Source organism: Amblyomma mixtum, chromosome 2 (assembly GCF_055824585.1).
Source record: "Amblyomma mixtum isolate Tamu chromosome 2, ASM5582458v1, whole genome shotgun sequence".
NCBI classification, from domain to species: Eukaryota; Metazoa; Arthropoda; class Arachnida; order Ixodida; family Ixodidae; genus Amblyomma; species Amblyomma mixtum.
The window spans coordinates 24267371-24284919 of NC_143013.1; the positions used below are offsets into that span (position 1 = coordinate 24267371).

The 17549-nt window shown below is 45.6% G+C and overlaps 1 protein-coding gene and 1 non-coding gene across 5 annotated transcripts in view; one reads left to right on the forward strand and one right to left on the reverse strand.

Annotated features, from left to right (window-relative positions):
• Nucleotides 1-17549, forward strand: part of LOC149358706 (sodium- and chloride-dependent GABA transporter 1-like) — a 65281-nt gene that overhangs the window by 13058 nt on the left and 34674 nt on the right. Inside the window, exons 1-7 of one of the 4 annotated variants that reach the window (XR_016288716.1) lie at nucleotides 4042-4231; nucleotides 4296-4347; nucleotides 8596-8912; nucleotides 12324-12455; nucleotides 12906-13119; nucleotides 14298-14430; nucleotides 16946-17080. Coding sequence is in view for 2 of the 4 variants with exons in the window: in XM_089570866.1 (XP_089426992.1) it covers nucleotides 8624-8912; nucleotides 12324-12455; nucleotides 12906-13119; nucleotides 14298-14430; nucleotides 16946-17080 (903 nt within the window). In the remaining 2 variants the exon portion in view is untranslated. Of the gene's footprint in view, nucleotides 1-4041; nucleotides 4232-4295; nucleotides 4348-8595; nucleotides 8913-12323; nucleotides 12456-12905; nucleotides 13120-14297; nucleotides 14431-16945; nucleotides 17081-17549 lie in introns of those variants that run through there. The other 3 variants (XM_089570866.1, XM_089570865.1, XR_016288717.1) reach the window with 3 other exon arrangements.
• Nucleotides 3798-3870, reverse strand: TRNAR-ACG (transfer RNA arginine (anticodon ACG)). The gene has a single exon. It is a non-coding gene; the product is annotated as a tRNA-Arg (tRNA).

Sequence of the window (17549 nt, forward strand, 5' to 3'; positions counted from 1 at the left end):
GGGGGGGGGGGGGGGTACAAATATGAGTTTTCAATCTGCCATTCACCCTCTCGCTCCTCCGGACATGCTCCTTGGCAAAATATATTTATTTCTTTTATTCTCAGGATACAGAGTACATTACGGAGGGTAACGGCAATTCATAGCAATATAGAAGATAAAGTAAAGATAATGGGGCCAAGTACTGATCCTTGAGGAACCCCAGAACCAAGTGACACAGTAGAGGAATCAGCATCATTAATGCTGACAAATTCAACACGAAAAGGAAATCCACGGATCCAGTTAAGAACTGCAGAGCCTTCAGCTGTTTAAAGGGACTATGCAATAAATTAATTAAGATTACGTAAAGCAGACGAGAGATGGGCATTCCATCACTCGTCACCAAGCGCAAGAATTTTTGAGCTAGCATCAATAACAACGAAATTATAGACGGTTAAAAATTACGCTCCTCGTCTACCCCTCAACTTTTACACGCGGGGCCACCGTGCGCGGGGCACCAGAAAAAAAATAAAGAAAACAGCTCTGGGACTGGGCCCCGCCCATGAATACGTCATTCGCTGACGTTCGGTTTGCGACTTCCAGTTGCACCCAGCAGCAGCGTCGGCAGCGTCTCTCCGATCTCTCTTCGCTTCCTGGATTGCGGCGCGTGTCAGATTTCTTTCACTGCGACAACGACATTGCGAGTGGCTCCGGAACTCCCGACAGAAAGAGGCGACAGAGGTAAACTGAAACCAGGCAATGCCAGCCAATTGAGGCAATGCCCTGGCTCGCGCTTGTCCGAGGGTGTCGCGCGGCGGCACGAGCAGACGATTTTCACGGCTACCGGAAGGGTGCCCGTGACGTCGTGGCTGCCGTGGCTCCAGCGAATGACAGCGTGCGATGGCCTTTCGACGTCACGGGACTATAGGGACGTCTATTTTCACGAGTTTAGTTTTAACCACGAATTTCAAAAGCACAGTTTTTAAGAATTCATAATAAATTGCCAGCTCAGTTCCGAAGATTCGTACTTGATGTGAATGCTTCTTAGCATCGTTTATAAGCATTGAAAACATTTACAAGCGACTTTTAAGTCGTTGCATAGTCCCTTGAAGGGCCAAGAATACGAACAGTTTCTACCTGAAGAATCGCAGAACCAGCTATCGTAAAATTTATAGGGGGAGCTTTCCGTAAGACGGCTTTGTTTGGCCCCGCCTCTGCCCGCTGCACACTCAGTTTTCACAAGTAAGAGCCTTGCCTTTCCATTGCTACTTCATTTCCCACCTTTTTGTCGAACAGCTACGCTAACCTACCGGTGAACGCAATGAGCATTACTGCGAGCAGCCTCGATGGGACGCCACATTGTCGACTTTTTTTTTTTTGGGGGGGGGGGGGGGAAGCACCCCCCTCCTCTCTGGATAAGTCTCTGCTGCTCATGACAAAACCTGCGTACACACCCCCCACCCTCCCCTCTGCGCTGGCAGAATGTCTAATTTTCTGGTTTTCAAATTTGGTTTAATCATCATCATCACCAGCCTGACTACGCCTACTGCAGGGCAAAGCTGTATGTCTCTTCAATTCCCGCAAACTTCTTAATCTCATCCGCCTACCTAACTTTCTGCCGCCCCTTGCTACCATTTGCCGGCCTTCTTGAAAACCACTGCTGGACCATCGGTTTTCTTGCCTTCGCATTACGTGCCCTGCTTGAGCCCATTTATTCCTCTTGATTTCGTGTAGGATATCATTAACCAGTGTTTGATCCCTGACCCACTCTGCCCTCTTCCTGTACCTTAACATTCCACCTATCATTTTTATGCGAAGCATATTAACGTAGGTTTCGGGCCTTCGCGCGACGCCCGGCGGTGGCCACCATTGACCTTGAAGTGAGATCACATGATGTGACGTCACGTGATGACGTCACACCGGCTGCAGATGGGGCCTCATATCGCGCCGTCGGACGTCGCCCGGCGGAGGCCTCCACCATAGAGTTTCTTACTATTACCTAGAGGGAAAGCTGGCGGCGCTGCACTTCAGTCACCATGGACGCTCAAAGCATCATGGGGCGGTGAGCTACTTGTTGCGAGACAGTCGTAGTTTTTCGGGAACACGAAGTGGCACTACTGAGATGTTTCATTCCGAAAACGCTGTTCGTGTGTGCGCAGACGACTTTCGCGCGAATGCAGAGTGTAAAAACCATAGTAGTGAAACCGCAACAATACACAACGCCAATAAAAGGTTTTACTTTTCTAAAATGTTATTAAAAACCTTTTGAAGTATATAACCAACTAAATTTTTTTTTGAAAACATATTTCTTTTTAAAAACGCGCCTGTTGAGCACGAAATATTTGTTTTTGTAGTGTTCATCACTTGGCCAATAGGAGAGCGAGTCGTCTCTAATTTTGGGCAAACTTTGCACTTAAATGCTTTTCTGCTCGTTTGTTGCAATCATTAGACAAGAAATTGAATGTTAGGATGTTTGTAGTTATCAAACAGCTTTAATTTTTTTATTATTTTTTGGCCAAAAGTTGCAGTTCCGCAACAAGTAGCTCACCGCCCCATGATGCTTTGAGCGCCCATGGTGGCTGAAGTGCTCTCGAGGGGTCGCCATGCAAACTCCCATAGACGGGCCGCCAGCTTTCCCTCTAGGTAATAGCATAGTCCTTCAATGCTTTTTAAAAGCATTGAAGGACTATGGTAATAGTAAGAAACTCTATGGCCTCCACGCTTCGGTTCGCGCCGTCGCGCGCGACGCGGCGGCGGCGCCACCATCGCTGCATCACGTGATATGTGACGTCACGCCAGGGATGAGGCGGTGCGCGCCCGCCGTCGCGTCAGTCTCTGTGCCCGCCATAGAGTTTCTTACTATAATAGTAATAGTAAGAAACTCTATGGTGCCCGCAACCGCGCCAGCGTCTTTGCGCCGGGCGTGACGTGTATGCGGTCAAGATGCCTCCAAACGCTAAGGACGTTAATAATAAGAATGCAAAACGAAGGCTGCTTCGCATCCACTGGGCTTAACCTTGATAAGCCTCCAACTTTTTCTTTCCACAGCTCGCTGGGTTGTCCTTAACTTAATTAAGCTGGAGGCGCGATCTGCGCACTTCCTCTAAAGTCATTGGACTTTAGCTTTCTCCTCCTTTCTCTCTCACGTACACTAGCAAGTGAAAGTAAGAGAGGTTTTTCCTCATCCTGTCACAACGCCACAAGAATATTTTAGGAAACGAGAGCCATATCAGTTGCTAGCGCCGTATATGTGTCAAAATCGTGACCCGCTTATTATTCAGTGGTTATAACTCATGATCAGCGAGTCTTTGAAGCAGTCCAAGGCGCCAAGGGCCGAGCATCGTACCAAAAATCTGCCTGGCGCGATTCAGTCCTTGACGAGGTGATTTAATTCGCGTGCTTTCAACTTCAGTTGTGACTGTCGTCGATCGCAATGAGGAGTAAAAGCACCATGCCAAGCGAAAATTTCGTTCCATGCAAAGACCCCTTGTCCCCACGCTACGAATGGCCGTCGTTCGTGCTTTGAAGATACCTCGCAGCATTTCACATTAAATATGAAAATGCCTGAAGCCTCAAGAAAAATGGCAACTGATAACTGTTGCATGCGCTTATTACTGGAGAATTTCTGCAGCACTGCCGTAGGGTAAGCACGATAACTGCATGCCACGTTACGGCAAATGCGGCTAGACAAGCCTGACAACGGCAACACGCTGCCGTTATTGCCGTGCGGCTTTGCTGCAGTAGCTATGCTAAAATATTTACTGCCTACGGTTAATGCGAAGCAAAAAGACTTATCCAGCAATAATTTTATAAAAATATTGCGAGCCTGCCAGGATTCGAACCTGGAATCTTCTGATCCGTAGTCAGACGCGTTATCCGTTGCGCCACAGGCCCGGTTGCAAATCATGTGATACAACTCCATTAAACTCTATTGCTGATCTACTGAAGCAAGAGAGAAAGTGTTTACACATTTCTTTTTTGTTGTTCTGCACGTCGTAGGGCTCAATAACTACAATAAAAACTTCAATTATGTTACTTGACGAGATGCTGAAGCTTGGATTCGGATATTCGGATGTATCTGGCATAGTCGCTTTACGGTGACTTCGTCTCGGCTTAAACGTTTCTGTGCCGGCAAATTTGTGTGAGATACGCTGCCGGCTTTGGAGCGGAATGTAGGAAATCTGTGCTGCGATTCGTACCCGCAGCGCACGTCGCTGGCTATCTAATGTCACAAAACTCTTAGCAGTGCTAGAGTGTGCGTAAAAATTGGTCGCCAACCTTCAGAGAGCACCCCATGCATGTTTTCTTTTTCTTTTCAGCCTTCGGATCCATGTCAGCTGGCGAAGTCAGCTTGCTGGCTTTTTCCTTGAGGTAGTATATCATTCCTTTTTTTTTATTTGCATTATGCTAATGTGATCTACGGGAGCTAGCTACTGCGCAAGCCATTCTTTTCTCCGTACTTCTACTGAGCTGCGCTGTCGCGGAGAAATGTCGATTGTCGTTCGCTTTGAGAGATCGTTATATTTGTTCTACGCCAGAAGCATTCGCGCTGCAGCACACTGAAATCGACTGCGTCGTAATAACATATTAATGCGATGCCCGAAAATGCCTATCTCGGCGATCAATCGTGCTCATTGCTCGTGCTCGGATTCCTGCCTGCGTTACTGTACTGTTGCGCAGTGTAGACGTTGTTTCGGACTGCGCTGCCTGTGGAGCGTTTATCTGCTTCTGTAGACTCTTTGTAGTGATCGCGTCTTTGAACAGTGTTTTCTTGGCAGTTATCTAAAATCCCGGTAAGTGCGATCAAGCGAGAAGGTGATGCAAGGGGATGCTTTTGTCGTGTCATCAGACAAGACGAAACCGGCTTCTGAAAGTGTATTGACCCCGAGTTCACTATTGACAGTTGAGCGATGACCCTTGCCATCTTTCGTGATTTGTAAAGGTTGCAGTAGATGCAAGTAGCAAAAAGCTTCCTGTTCGGCCTGCTAGCGCTACGCGCCTGGCCGCGCCGTCCGCTGCGGCGGTTTTCGTAAGCGATAAGACCTTGGTCCCGTTCCTCTCATCAAATGCTGCGTCGCTTCTTATCCGGGCGCCCTCGGGGTCTATCGGCGTGTACTCAGGGGGCAATGTCTGCACCGGGGCCGTGTGCGGTTGTTACGGCGTGTTTTCTCGTTTCTTGTCTCCCAGCCCGAGCGGTCGGAGTTTCAATGGGGCGTCACAGAGCTTTCCGTAGACAGAAGTGGCCTGACCGGTTACATTGTTTAGCGATACAGTCATCTAGCTTTGCCCAGGCTCGTCCAGCGTAAGGGTTTCTTTCTAAGCATAAGTTGGCGAAAAAAAAAAGAAACAGACGACTTTTGTGGCTTATAACGTTACAGCGCAGTTAATGTCTGGTACCCATAAATGAGGCTATGAGGGAATTATGTCACCCTTCTGAACTAGCACTGTATGATTTTTTTTTTTTTCATTCAGTGCACATGTATGAGGCAGCTGTGCAAGAGCCTCACATTTTTTTTTTTTTTTTTCTGGAGGGAGCTGGAATGCATTAATTCACATGTCTGAAGGAAACGCTTTGCAGGGCTTCATAGAAATCCTGCACTATCTGTTCTAAATTTGCTTGATTGGAAGAAAACTTAGCAGAGTGCATGACAGACGCAAAAGGCGTCCAGACAAGTGCCACAACTGCGTATGTGATTTCCATCCTTTCTTGTACACTGGTCCATGTTGCAATTTGCAAATGCTTTTCTTAATCATTAAAACCAACAAGTCCAGTTGCAGGCTCTACTGAAGCTATTTGCTTGCGTGGTGTTTGAGAAGTCAATGTACAAAGGAACTGTGCCTTGTTCCATGTGGTTGTTTGCAAGGATCTTTTATTTTTTCCTGCGCTCCTGTGGCTTTGTTTTCACCAGCTGTTTAGTGCAGTCACAGGCTGCATCTAACATTAATTGCATCCACATCAAGGCTACCTCATTCTTTTTATATGCCTGTTCCAATTCACTGAAACCAGTTCCAGTGTTCTGAAAGAACAATACTTAGGAAGTCTGACTTGAGTCAGATCTCAAAGGCTGAGCTCCATAAAATCGAAAATTGGTTTTGGGGAAAGGAAGTGACACTAACTGTCTCACATGTCTTGGTGGACCAAGGGAGAAATCGAAAATTGGTTTTGGGGAAAGGAAGTGACACTAACTGTCTCAAATGTCTTGGGGGACCAAGAGAGTGAAAGAAGAAAGGAAGAAAGAGGTTCTGTAGTGGGGATCTTTAATGTGCACTGCACTGACATAGCACAACACACTACCACTACTCCTGTTCAGCAGATGAGTGCCTTAACCACTGAGCCACTGGGGTGGGTCTACATAAAATCCACCTTTTGCTTTACAGCCCTGATGTATGTGTCTGTTGTGGTTGTAATCCTTTCTTTGTGGAGACGTGGGGATTGTCAGCTTGGAAATTATTAATGAATGCTGTGATAGGTAAATGCATTTACTCCTTTCAAAATAAATTAAATAACTCTTCTGTGGAGTTCTATAATTGACACTGTCAGTTTTACTAACCTGTTGCTGCCCAAAATTTTACCTTGTTCAGGCAGCTGCAGACTTGGGCAATAATTTACAGTGCATAAAGAAACAAATATAATGGCAGAAAAAAGTAACCTTTATTTGTGACTACACAGCGAACAGTTTCTTCTTGTTCTCCTTAATTTCGCCTCACATTCTCAAGCTATTGCTACGCTATGTAGATGCAGTAATCAAATTCGTTTTCTTCTGAAGTGATTCAAATAAGTTATTTGTGGCTGTATCCAAATAAGATATTTGTGTCCTGCTGCTGCACAAATAAGATATTTGTGTCCTGCTGCCATGCAAACAATTTCTCGTTGCTGACTTTTTTCATCAACCTGTGACGACTGGTCAACTGGCCTTATTCAGTGCATCTTTTTAACAGAAAGAATTGAGAGCAGCCATCTCTTTTTTATATTATGAAGTCCGAAGGGCCTTGTCACACAACAGGTGGCAACAGGAAGATCAAAGTTGGTGTTGTGTGCTAGAAAAAAAATTGTTATCTGTCGCTCGGGAGCAACACTAGGTTTCTGAAGAATTGAAACTGTAAGGCATCTTCACTAAGTAAATGTAAAGTAAAGGCGCCAAAAACCACACACACACACAAGACAAGAGAACAGGACAAGAGAACGGGACAAAAGAACGGGTCCTATTCTCTTGTCTTGTGTGTGTGCGTGGTTTTTGGCGCCTTTACTTTACAATGAATTACCAACTAGCCCAGCAAGAAGTTCTCTTAAACTTCACTAAGTAATGTCAGAAGCGAAATAATGGTAAATAATAAACCACATTTATTATTCATTTGTTAACTTCATTGCAGTGAACCAATAGGAGTAGCCCCCTGTATCTAGTTGCCTGTGGAGTTTTCAATTTCGCTTCAATATCTATAATTTTCTGATAAGACACATGTATTGAATTTTACAGCTCTTTTTAATGGAGAAATTTGTGATAGGTGTTCTCTTATTTGAGGTAATAGGATTGAAGCTAAACAGGACTTCTGTGCACATCATAGGAATTGGAGCCTCAAACGTCTTTGCACATAAAGAAATGTTTTCTGGTGTGCCGTTTTCTTTCGATATGACGAGGGTATTTTACTCACTATGGCCGCTCCTGTGGTACCCAAATCTGGTCAGTCATCTCAGTTGGTAAACTTTTTCACTATGTAAATTTAGTTGGCCAATGGCATACCCAATGCAATAATGGCCATTTTGACAGAATTATATGTTTTATTTCATCACTGGCACCTTGTTTAGCTCTTCCTTGTGGTACTTTGATAATATCCATAGCCTGTAACTCCTTTTGTCTGAAATGACAACTTATGTCACTAACAGTAGGTGGTCCATGTCAACACTGCCATATTTAAATAAATAAAAAATAACCCTGCAACGCTGTAGTACAGCTTTTTCTTCAACTGCGAGGCAAGTGTCAGGTTGAAAGCAAAAACGTATTAATTCCGTAATAGTTCTGTTCAGTGTATGGGATAAACCGTGAAATTTGTAGATTATGCAGCTGGTATCTCTTGCTGCTTGTGCATGTTTCCTTGGGGACCATTTAATGATGGCATGTTGGGTGCCGTACATTTCAGCAAGGTTGCATAGTGGTGGGCGGAATATGATTTGCCATACTTTGTTGTCATTTGTAAGGTCACATAATTTTTGAACTTTGTACACCAATGCCTGCTGTTTTTGTTCGCATCGTGGAGGCACTCACATAATAAATGCAGTCATTATTTTATTGCTTGAAATGGAAATGTTTGTCTATACTTTACTTGTCTATTGAATGCACCCCTGCCAGATTTTCATGGCTCTTTGAGGAATTAAAAAATGCATTCATTATGCGAGTAACTATAGTACACCTGACTGCGTAACCATTCTGCCTGATGTTCGTTTTCTGCTGCTGTGGATGTTGCCTTTGGTAAGCCATGCAAAGATAGACTGGCGACTATATGTCTGTATGTACAACTACACATGTATTCATACTTTGGAGGCAGTAAAATTTAAATTGATTTAATGTGCCTTGTCCTGTGCTAAGTGATGTGTTGAACAGCCCCTGGGTCCTGTGGATGCAGAATGGCATTGTGACAAGTTTGCACGGAAATGTCAAGTTCGGAGCGCTCAAGCAAATCCAAGGTCCAGGGCAGTGAGGCTTCGGAAAGATCCAGGGATGAGCCATGTGGCGGGGAGGAGCAGCCACCTGCCACCAGGGGCCCAACTGTGGCAGCTTTTCAAATGCAGCCACCGGAGCAAAGCCCACCCTCCAGCAAGCAGTCGCCAGACCGCGGCAAGTGGGAGGGCCGGCTGGACTTCATCTTCGGCTGCATCAACTATGCCATTGGCCTGGGCAATGTGTGGCGTTTTCCATACCTCTGCTATGAGAACGGAGGAGGTCTGTGGTGTTTGCTGTCGCTCTGAAATTTTTGTGCTCTAGGTATTCTGGTGCTGTTCACATCCGAATCAACATAATTCAAATCCCTCAAGGTCATGCGTTTGAATTGTTCTAAATTCATCAAGGTATGATCAAATATATTGCTGTCACTTATCAAACCTATAACAGTCATAGCTGTGAGACGTAGACATTTTTAGCCCTTACTTTTATTCTCGGTAGTGCGCTCCTGGTAATCTCATACTTCAGAGCTCCTGAACTGTTTTTCTACTTGATTAAGCATCATCTATAGCAGTTAGTTCCTCCTTTACAGAGAGCATTTTATAATTTAAGGCATGCCATTAAATGTGTTTAGAGGAAGTGAAAACGGATTAAATCGTGCAGCTGCAGTTGCTAACATAACCTGTTAACCACCTGATAAGAGGGTTCAATTATTGTAGCTAACCCTGTACTGCTGTTGCTTTCGTCCTTACTCTAGGGTACCTATTGGGCTTCCGTGTGAGAACTGGTTATGCGCTACTTTTCCAGCAAATGCAAATGTCTGTGCCCAGCTGAGCTTAATAGTGGAATTTGCTTTTTCTTTCTGTTACATAGTAGGAAAAGACAGGAAATTTTAATTTACTGTTGGATCAAGCAGCTTCAACGTGCATGAAAAACAGCACAGTCCAATCCTTTGAAACTGATTTCATTCTACTTGAAATATACAGTCAGGCCCACTTATAACAATACTGGTTATAACAATATATTGGATATAACAATGGTTAGTCGTGGCACCATCAGCTTTACCGTGTGTTCTATGGTAAAATAAACTGCTTATAGCAATGCTGTCAAGGCACATTATTGGTTATAATAATGAAATCTGGTAATTGAGTGTCAACCATATTGGAAAAAAAAAAGGAAATGCTACACCCACACCAGCAAAACCATGCTTACAACACAGAAGCGCGTGTGTGTGAGGCCGACCAACGAACTGAGCTGGTGCAGCGATGCCACGAAAGCAAAAGAACCTGTGACCACGCACTCGGAAATGCTGCCACCGGGCGCGCCGAGGATGCTTGCGGGTCTCAATGACGCAGGCTGGAGAAACGACGGATGCGTTCCCCTGAGCAAAAGGCCCATGCAGAGAAGAAAGTAGGGAGCCTTGGTGGAGCAGTCCATTATTAACTTTTGCGAGGGGTGCGTCGCTCGCAGAAAAAAAAATGCACCGATGCGTTTTTCTTTGTTTTTACACTCTGAGATAAGGCTGGCGCCAGCAGCGCGTACGCTGTCCCATCTTCCCCTGTTCTTTGCTAACATCCCCGCGGTCCCCGCTTCACAAATTTCACGCGTCCCAGGGGTAGGCACCATCGCGTCAGGCGAGCTGCTGCATTGCTGCATTGGCTACATGCACCATGCATACCCCCAATCAGTCGGTGCAGTGCGCACGCGTGTGCAGCTAGCGCGGTTTTTCTCCTGTCAGCTCTCATCACACCCTTGGTTCTGCATGCTTCTTGAATTTCCTGTAAGAATCACTTCCAGAAAGCCGGCTTGATTCCTGTGAAGTGGAGGTGTGCGAAGCTCTCTCCGGTGCAGTGATGGCGGTGCTTTGGTCATCGGTGAACAGTGAACATTTTTCCGGTCCCCTGAAGTTCGAATTAACAAGCTTTTACAGGCATTAGAATAATCAAACCCCTTCGGGTAATTACTGTCAATAAATGCTCTGAAGTTTGTCATCTTTTCTTTTTTCCGGCACAACCCTGTTATAACAATTATTGGTTATAACAATGGTATTTCCATGGCACTTGAATATTGCTATAAGTGGGCTTGACTGTATTCAGTTTGGAAAATTCATGAGCCAACTATGTTCCTACTTGTTTTTAACCTTTGTGTATCCCTTTCTGAAGAAGAAAGAAAACTGCCAAACTCTTAGCCACATCCCTGTACGGTGAGAATTAATAGCTTCCCAAAATGAGAGCTTTTTCTGGTTTGTGCTTTGCTGTTGCTTATGCAGTGAATTTTGAAACAAGTTAAACTTTTTTCAGGTACTTGTTAAAGAACTAGCACCTGTCACAATCTTTTACAGTAGGATTAAAGAATATGCCATGTAGAACACTTTAACTTGTGCATTGCTAGGGTGTGCTCAGGAGAGCATGCCAGCTTAGTTTTTCTTATGCAGCAAAAAATGACGCATGCACTAATAAGCCTTTTCGTCTATACCCCTCAGTGGCAATGCCACTGACTTACTGACAAAAAAACAGTGCCACTGACTTGCTGACTGCTAGTACCCGTTAAGAGGAAAATATACAACAGCTGTAGTTTGCCAGTACTCACCTATGGGGCACAAACCTGGAGAACTGAAAAGGCTTGGAATTAAATTAAAGCTAGCTGTGGAAAGGAGAATGATAGGTGTTACGTTAAGGTACAGGGAGAGGGCTGAGGAGATTAGGGAGCAAGCGTAAGTTAATAATATCCTGTCTGAAATCAAGAAGCGGAAGTGGACATGGGTAAGTAATATGATGTAAAGAACAGTCAACTGATGGTTCACTAGGGTAACAGAATGGATTTGAAGAGAAAGTAAACAAAGTAGAGGGCAACAGACAGACAGGTGCATAGATGAGACTGGGAAGCTTGCTGAAGAGGGTGGCTGCAGTTGGCGCAGGACAGAATGTAATTTGAGGTAAAATAAAATAAGAAAAACAGCCTGTCCTGAACAACTGATGTATCACAGGTATAATCCCAATTATAATATACTAATAGATGTTGCCCGAGACCGAGCAATTATAATTTTGCTTCATGAAAAGGGGGGGCATAATTGGGAAGAAGCTTCTTATAGTGACCCACGGTGAAGGGTGGGTTGCTATAAGAAGGTACCTCTTAGTCTCCCCTGGGAAGTAGCAGGTAACAATGAAATTTGCAAGATGGTATGTTGATTGTCAGGTTGAGGCTATGGGAGTTTGGGCGGGATTAGGGTCAGCGTGGGATTTCCAAACTGGTCCTGATAGGGTCAAGCTCTTTTCAGGCCTTTGTAGAGGGCAGCACTTGCTCTTAGCCGAATGTGCTGTCCTCTGCCTTAAAGCGTACACCCACCTCCACCGACTACTTGCCATGTTTCCAACTGTCCAAGTTGGATCCCTAACAGGGGCGAACCTGGGGTCTCCTCCTCCAAGTCAGGTGTTCTGTCAGGGTTAACTGGAGATAACTGGGAGCGGCATTTGTCCTGCAGTGGACACAGCTAGGCTGCTGCTGTTGCTGCTGCTGATGATAAGTGAAGCCAGTTGCCCACCGACTTTAGCAAAATACTGTACTGGACAAATTGATATAAGTTCATGACTAAAAAGCACGGAACAGATTTGTGCACATAGAGCTCATCCTTGGCTGCGCTTGAAGGCTGGCGGTAGCTTTCACTCTGTGATGGGCTGGCCTGATCTCTTGCAGGGGCCTTCCTGGTGCCTTACTTTGTGTGCCTGGTGTTGACAGCTGTTCCTTCCTTCCTCCTGGAAGTAGCCCTGGGCCAGTATGTCTGTCGAGGTGGCATCGGGGTCTGGAAGCTTGTGCCAATTTTCAAAGGTGCTCTTTTTCATTTCTGTGCCATGATGTTTGCTCTTGACCCTGCTTCTGCACCTACCTTCTTTCTTCTTTGTCTTTCTTATCTGTCTTTTTTTGTCAATATTTTTTACCTAATGTAAAGTGTGTATAAACCCTTACATTTAGGCCATAGACAAAAGTGGGTGGGTTGGTGGACCCTATCAGTAAAGGCAGTTGACAGATGCATTGTTATTGATGAACACAGGTTTTTTGTTGCAATATACTGCTATGGCAATGCTGCTGCTTTTTGCCCCAGTGCCAGCCCCTTATACAGCCATCACAATAAAAAAATTTCTTATGCCTTCCATAGCCAAAGGCCCCTGTTTCTGCATTGCTTGCTGTCAGTGATGCAGACACAGCCTCAGTTTACACTAGCATTTTCAACTGTTGGCTGGTGTTGCTAACATGCTGCGTCCGCTCTCTCCGCTCCAGGTGTGGGAATTGCATCGATGGTGATGGTGTTCTTCTCGAACGTGTACTACATCATTGTGGTTGCCTGGATCATCTTCTACCTTTTTGCGTCCTTCACCAGTGAGCTGCCATGGCAGGGTTGCGGCAACCACTGGAACACCGATCGGTGCAGGGAGCCAAATGCCACTAGTCCCATCAACACCAGCTTCACCACACCTGTCACCGAGTACTGGGAGTGAGTAACTGTTTCACAATGTGCCAAGCAGATTGACAAGCATATGGCTAGCATCATACGCAATTTTTGCACAACAAAAGACAGTGATTCAAACTTCATGTGTTTCATATGTAGAGTTGTTAATTCTGTATCAAGCCACCCAATCCTTTGCAACTGTCGATCCATAAACCACCATATCCGGACTGCTAGCTGCAGTAGCAGATACCCGCTATGCTGCGAGTGCCAACACTTGCAATGTGCCTCCTTTGGGTAGCGGCCTGTGATTGTTCCTTTGGGACCAATCAGCGAATTTCTTGGCACCAGGTGGCCCCAGGTCACACCTGAAACAAGTGCACACATTCCGGTGACAAGGTTGCCTCCTGCCATGGTGGGTGCTTTGTGATGTCACATGGTCACGTGACCTCTCGCAACCAATCAGCAAATTTCATGTCATTGGGTGGTGGATTTAGCTTCTGACATGAACTATATGGCATGCTAAAATATGAAAGCGGTCAACGTTGTTTAAAATGCAATGCTTCAGCTGCGTGCAACGCTATCTAGAGAAACCAAGCCTCCAATACTTTAATGCATGCTGTGGCACTGCTGCTCAGTGTTTTGAGCTGCTCAGTCCAGCACCCGTTTGTCCTTCTTTCCTTTCCATACTCCACTCAACTCTTTCAGTGCTTTCACTTTCTCACTGACTCACACTGCCTTCTTTCCACATGCACAGCCACCTTCTTTGCACTTGCACACTGCGTATTTTGTCTGAAGGTTGTTCAAAAGCTGGCTTCTCCTAATGGCTCTCAAGCATAGTGGTGAAGATTGATTTTGCTGCCTTGAAAAGCTGAGAAAAAAAATTCACACTGTATAACCTATTTTCTGAAGCATCATTTGATGGCTCCCACGGAATATTGCGGATTGTTTGTTTTCAACTCGCGGACTTTGCCGCAGAAATTTAGGGGCCTTAGTGATCGCATTGTGGAAATCTGTTGTTTTTTTTTTAGAGCCCAAGCAAATTTGTGCCTAGCCAAAAGCAGGCGACAGAGTCGGGAATATTCGCAATGTCAGTAATGTTTGCAGTGACCGAGTCAGGAAGGTTCGAATTGACAGAGTTGGGAATTTGCACAGTAACAGGTGACGTGCAACTACACTTTTTGAGTGTGGGCCGATGTGAAAGGCCAACTGTGTGTAATGTGCAGGCGGCGTGTGCTCAATATTTCATCTGGGCTGGACGACGTGGGCAGTGTGCGCGGGGAGCTGGCCCTCTACCTGCTGATTGCTTGGGTCCTGGTGTTCTTGGTCACATGGAAAGGCATCCACAAGAGCGGCAAGGTCTGCCTACTGCCCATACCCTCTCTTGGCCCTCCCTCCTCCGCGTGCACTGTGCCAGTTGTTTTCTTCAACCCAGGCACATTGTGAGATGATACAGTAAAACTTCGATATTTTTGCCTCCGTTAATTTAGAAATCTGTATAATTCTGACAGGTGGCATGGCCTCTGCAGCGCCCATGTCTGCACTTCCTTGCATCTCCTTCGTCTTAGCATTTTCTTGCAGCACTACAGAACCTACAGGCCTCTGCAAGCGATCAGATAAACGCATAGATGTGTTGCTGTGCGCTTGGGCGTGTGGTGCCGACTAGGTATTAAGTTTTTAAGTTGCATGTACCTCCAGTGCCATTGCTGTATTGCTGTATTGCTGAGGCATGCACCTCAGGTGACGGCGGATGCCGTTTTTGTGAAAGCCGAAACATTACCCACTCTCAGTCCCCTCTCCCTTTATCTGCATAATAAAGGTTTGCTCTCTCCCTCTCTCAGTCCTTCGCTGTGCTCAGAGTATTTACTGATACTTTCAAGTGAAACATGCGAAATTTTGTTCTGATGATGCCTACGCACTAAGCAGAACATATTTTAAAGGACATATTTTTTGTGATATTGTTTTGCTGGCATGTATGTAAAAAGGTGGAGGACTGTTTTTTAATGTTACTGCTCTTGAACGAACCAGTTATCTTGGAAAATTAGTTATGTAGAATAAAACATTTTTTTCATTGTAAACATGGAAGCCTGCCAACGCTCCTATACCTACCACTTGTAGATATCGTGATTCTGCAGTCAAGGAGAAGATTTTATGTTGACACTATATCACGCAGCGCAAGAACGTCGCCTCTGCACACCTAATAGCTTTCTGCACCACTGCAAGGAACTACTGAGAGGGATTAACAGTCTGTCATTAGACGTTCGCTAATTTGAACGGGCTGCTGAAGCGGGGCAGTGTTGAGGTATGACAGGCACAACAGGTGATTGTCAGTTGTCGAAATACTTTCCTGAATTCCGAACTGCATGGTGTTGCCTTGCCCACACCTCGCTGCCGTGTGCGCAGAGGCGTGACAATGATCACAGGCCGCCTTTGCCAAAAAGGTAGTCTGGCTGCATAGTTTCACTTTCGCTTTTCTCAGCTTCATGCCAGCCCGCGGTGATGGTGGCTGTCACAGGTGCATGTTGCTTCAGAATGGCGCATCGCTGGTCTTTTCTTTTTCATTTTTAAAGGCATCTCGTCGTTCCCGCACTGACACATTTTGTCGCTTCCATTGCATGTTTTGTCCGTTTTTTCAGAGCGCTGATACCACGCACTTAATTCGTAGTTTGTGCAATGGGGTCCTCTCAAGCGAGTCGATGCCGCTCGAGAGGAGGCTCTTTTGCGAACGCGGAGGCCTTTACAGATTTGGAGCAGCTGTGCTTCGACGTTTCCGACAGTCTGGGAGCCGTATGAAGCATTTCACAGAGCTCTGAAAAATCGTCATCGCCACGCAGTTATCATTTGAAAAGCAGGTGACCATTGCCCAGGTGTTCAGCAGATAAATTTCTGATGATGCAAGCAGTTTTTGGTAGTTTTTTAGAGGCCACTCAATAATTCAAACTTTCAGATAATTCAATAATTTTTTCCGGTTACTTGAAATCTGATCTGATTTAATGAGCTCTTACTGTAGCTATCAGTTATGTGTCTCTCCAAGGTGTGTTCTGCCTTCCTAGCATTGCTGTAGGTGAGATGCATTTTCTTTTTGCTGAATGGTGGAATAGGAGTTTTGCGAAGATAACATGGCCACAGCTGGCTCAGGACAGGGTCAGTTTGAGTGATATAGGAGAGGCCTTTGCCCTGCAGTGATGGCAATGACAATGATGAGTACATCATGTGGTAAGGATACATTTCAAGATATAGACTGTCTCTTAACCTTTCATTATTAGCTTGGAATATTTGCAGTGATGAGCTTAGTGCCATCTTATGCTGTGTGGAGAAATTTTTACGAATGCTTCTGTACCTGCAATCCTTTCCATTCAACCATGCAATGCATTATGTTTCTGGTGCATGGGTATCTGGTTTGATGCCGCAACTCGGTACCTTTCTCAGCACAGTTTTAACAGCTCGATGCACTGTCAGATTCTCAGCTTTGCTGCGCCGACTACCTCCTGAAATGTTGCTTCTAAGTATTCCATGCTTAAAAGAAGGGCACATGAGGTCCGAGTTGCAGTTGAACCTTTCTCTAGACAATCGAAGCACACACTTCAAGTACAATCACTGGTTAACAAAAGTGTCATTGGTATGGAGTGCTTGGTGGAGGTCATGCCATTTTCAGACAGAGTTGGTGCTTGCCTTACTGTTAGGCATTGTAAATCTGGTTTGAATGGGCGCGCCGAATCACAGCGGTGGCCCAGTAGCTTGAGCATGTGCTTCACAAACGAGAGGTGTAGGGTTTTGTTCCAAAACACACTATCCTTGGCACTCCAGCCATGGTGACCTTCCACCATCATTATCATCAGTTGGAGTGTTAAGTGCCCTGATTTGTGTCCTGCAGATCATATGGTGCACAGCCCTGTTCCCATATGTGAGCCTGCTGGTGTTGCTGGTGCGAGGGGTGACCCTGCCTGGTGCCGACATGGGTCTTCTCTTCTATGTGACACCCCAGTGGGAGAAGCTTCTAGACCCATATGTACGCTGATGTTTTTTATCTTCTTTGTTTGCTGAGACGGAAGCCGCCACGGTGGTTCAGTGGTGGTGATGTTCAGCTGCTGACCTGAAAGATGTGGGCTCAGTTCTGGCCGCGTGGCAGTCACATTTCGATGGAGCCAAAAATTGAGAGACCTGTGTACTGTGCAATGTCAGTGCATGTCAAAGAATCCCAGGTGGCCGAAATTATCCGGAGCCCTTCACCATGGCGTCCCTCATAGCTTTAGTCACTGTGGGTTGTGGGATGTGATGCACAGCAAAGAATGGCCAGTCTTGCAAAAGTTTCCCTTGATTTTTTTGCCATCCCCATGCTCCGCGTGGCAGTGGAGCCCCCCCACAGTGTGAGCACATTACTCTGGTGATGTTGGGCCGTCGCCATTTCGCCAGAGTATGTAGTAGCATTGCATATCAAAATTGCAAGTGCCCGTGTGACAGCAGCATAACACATGCCG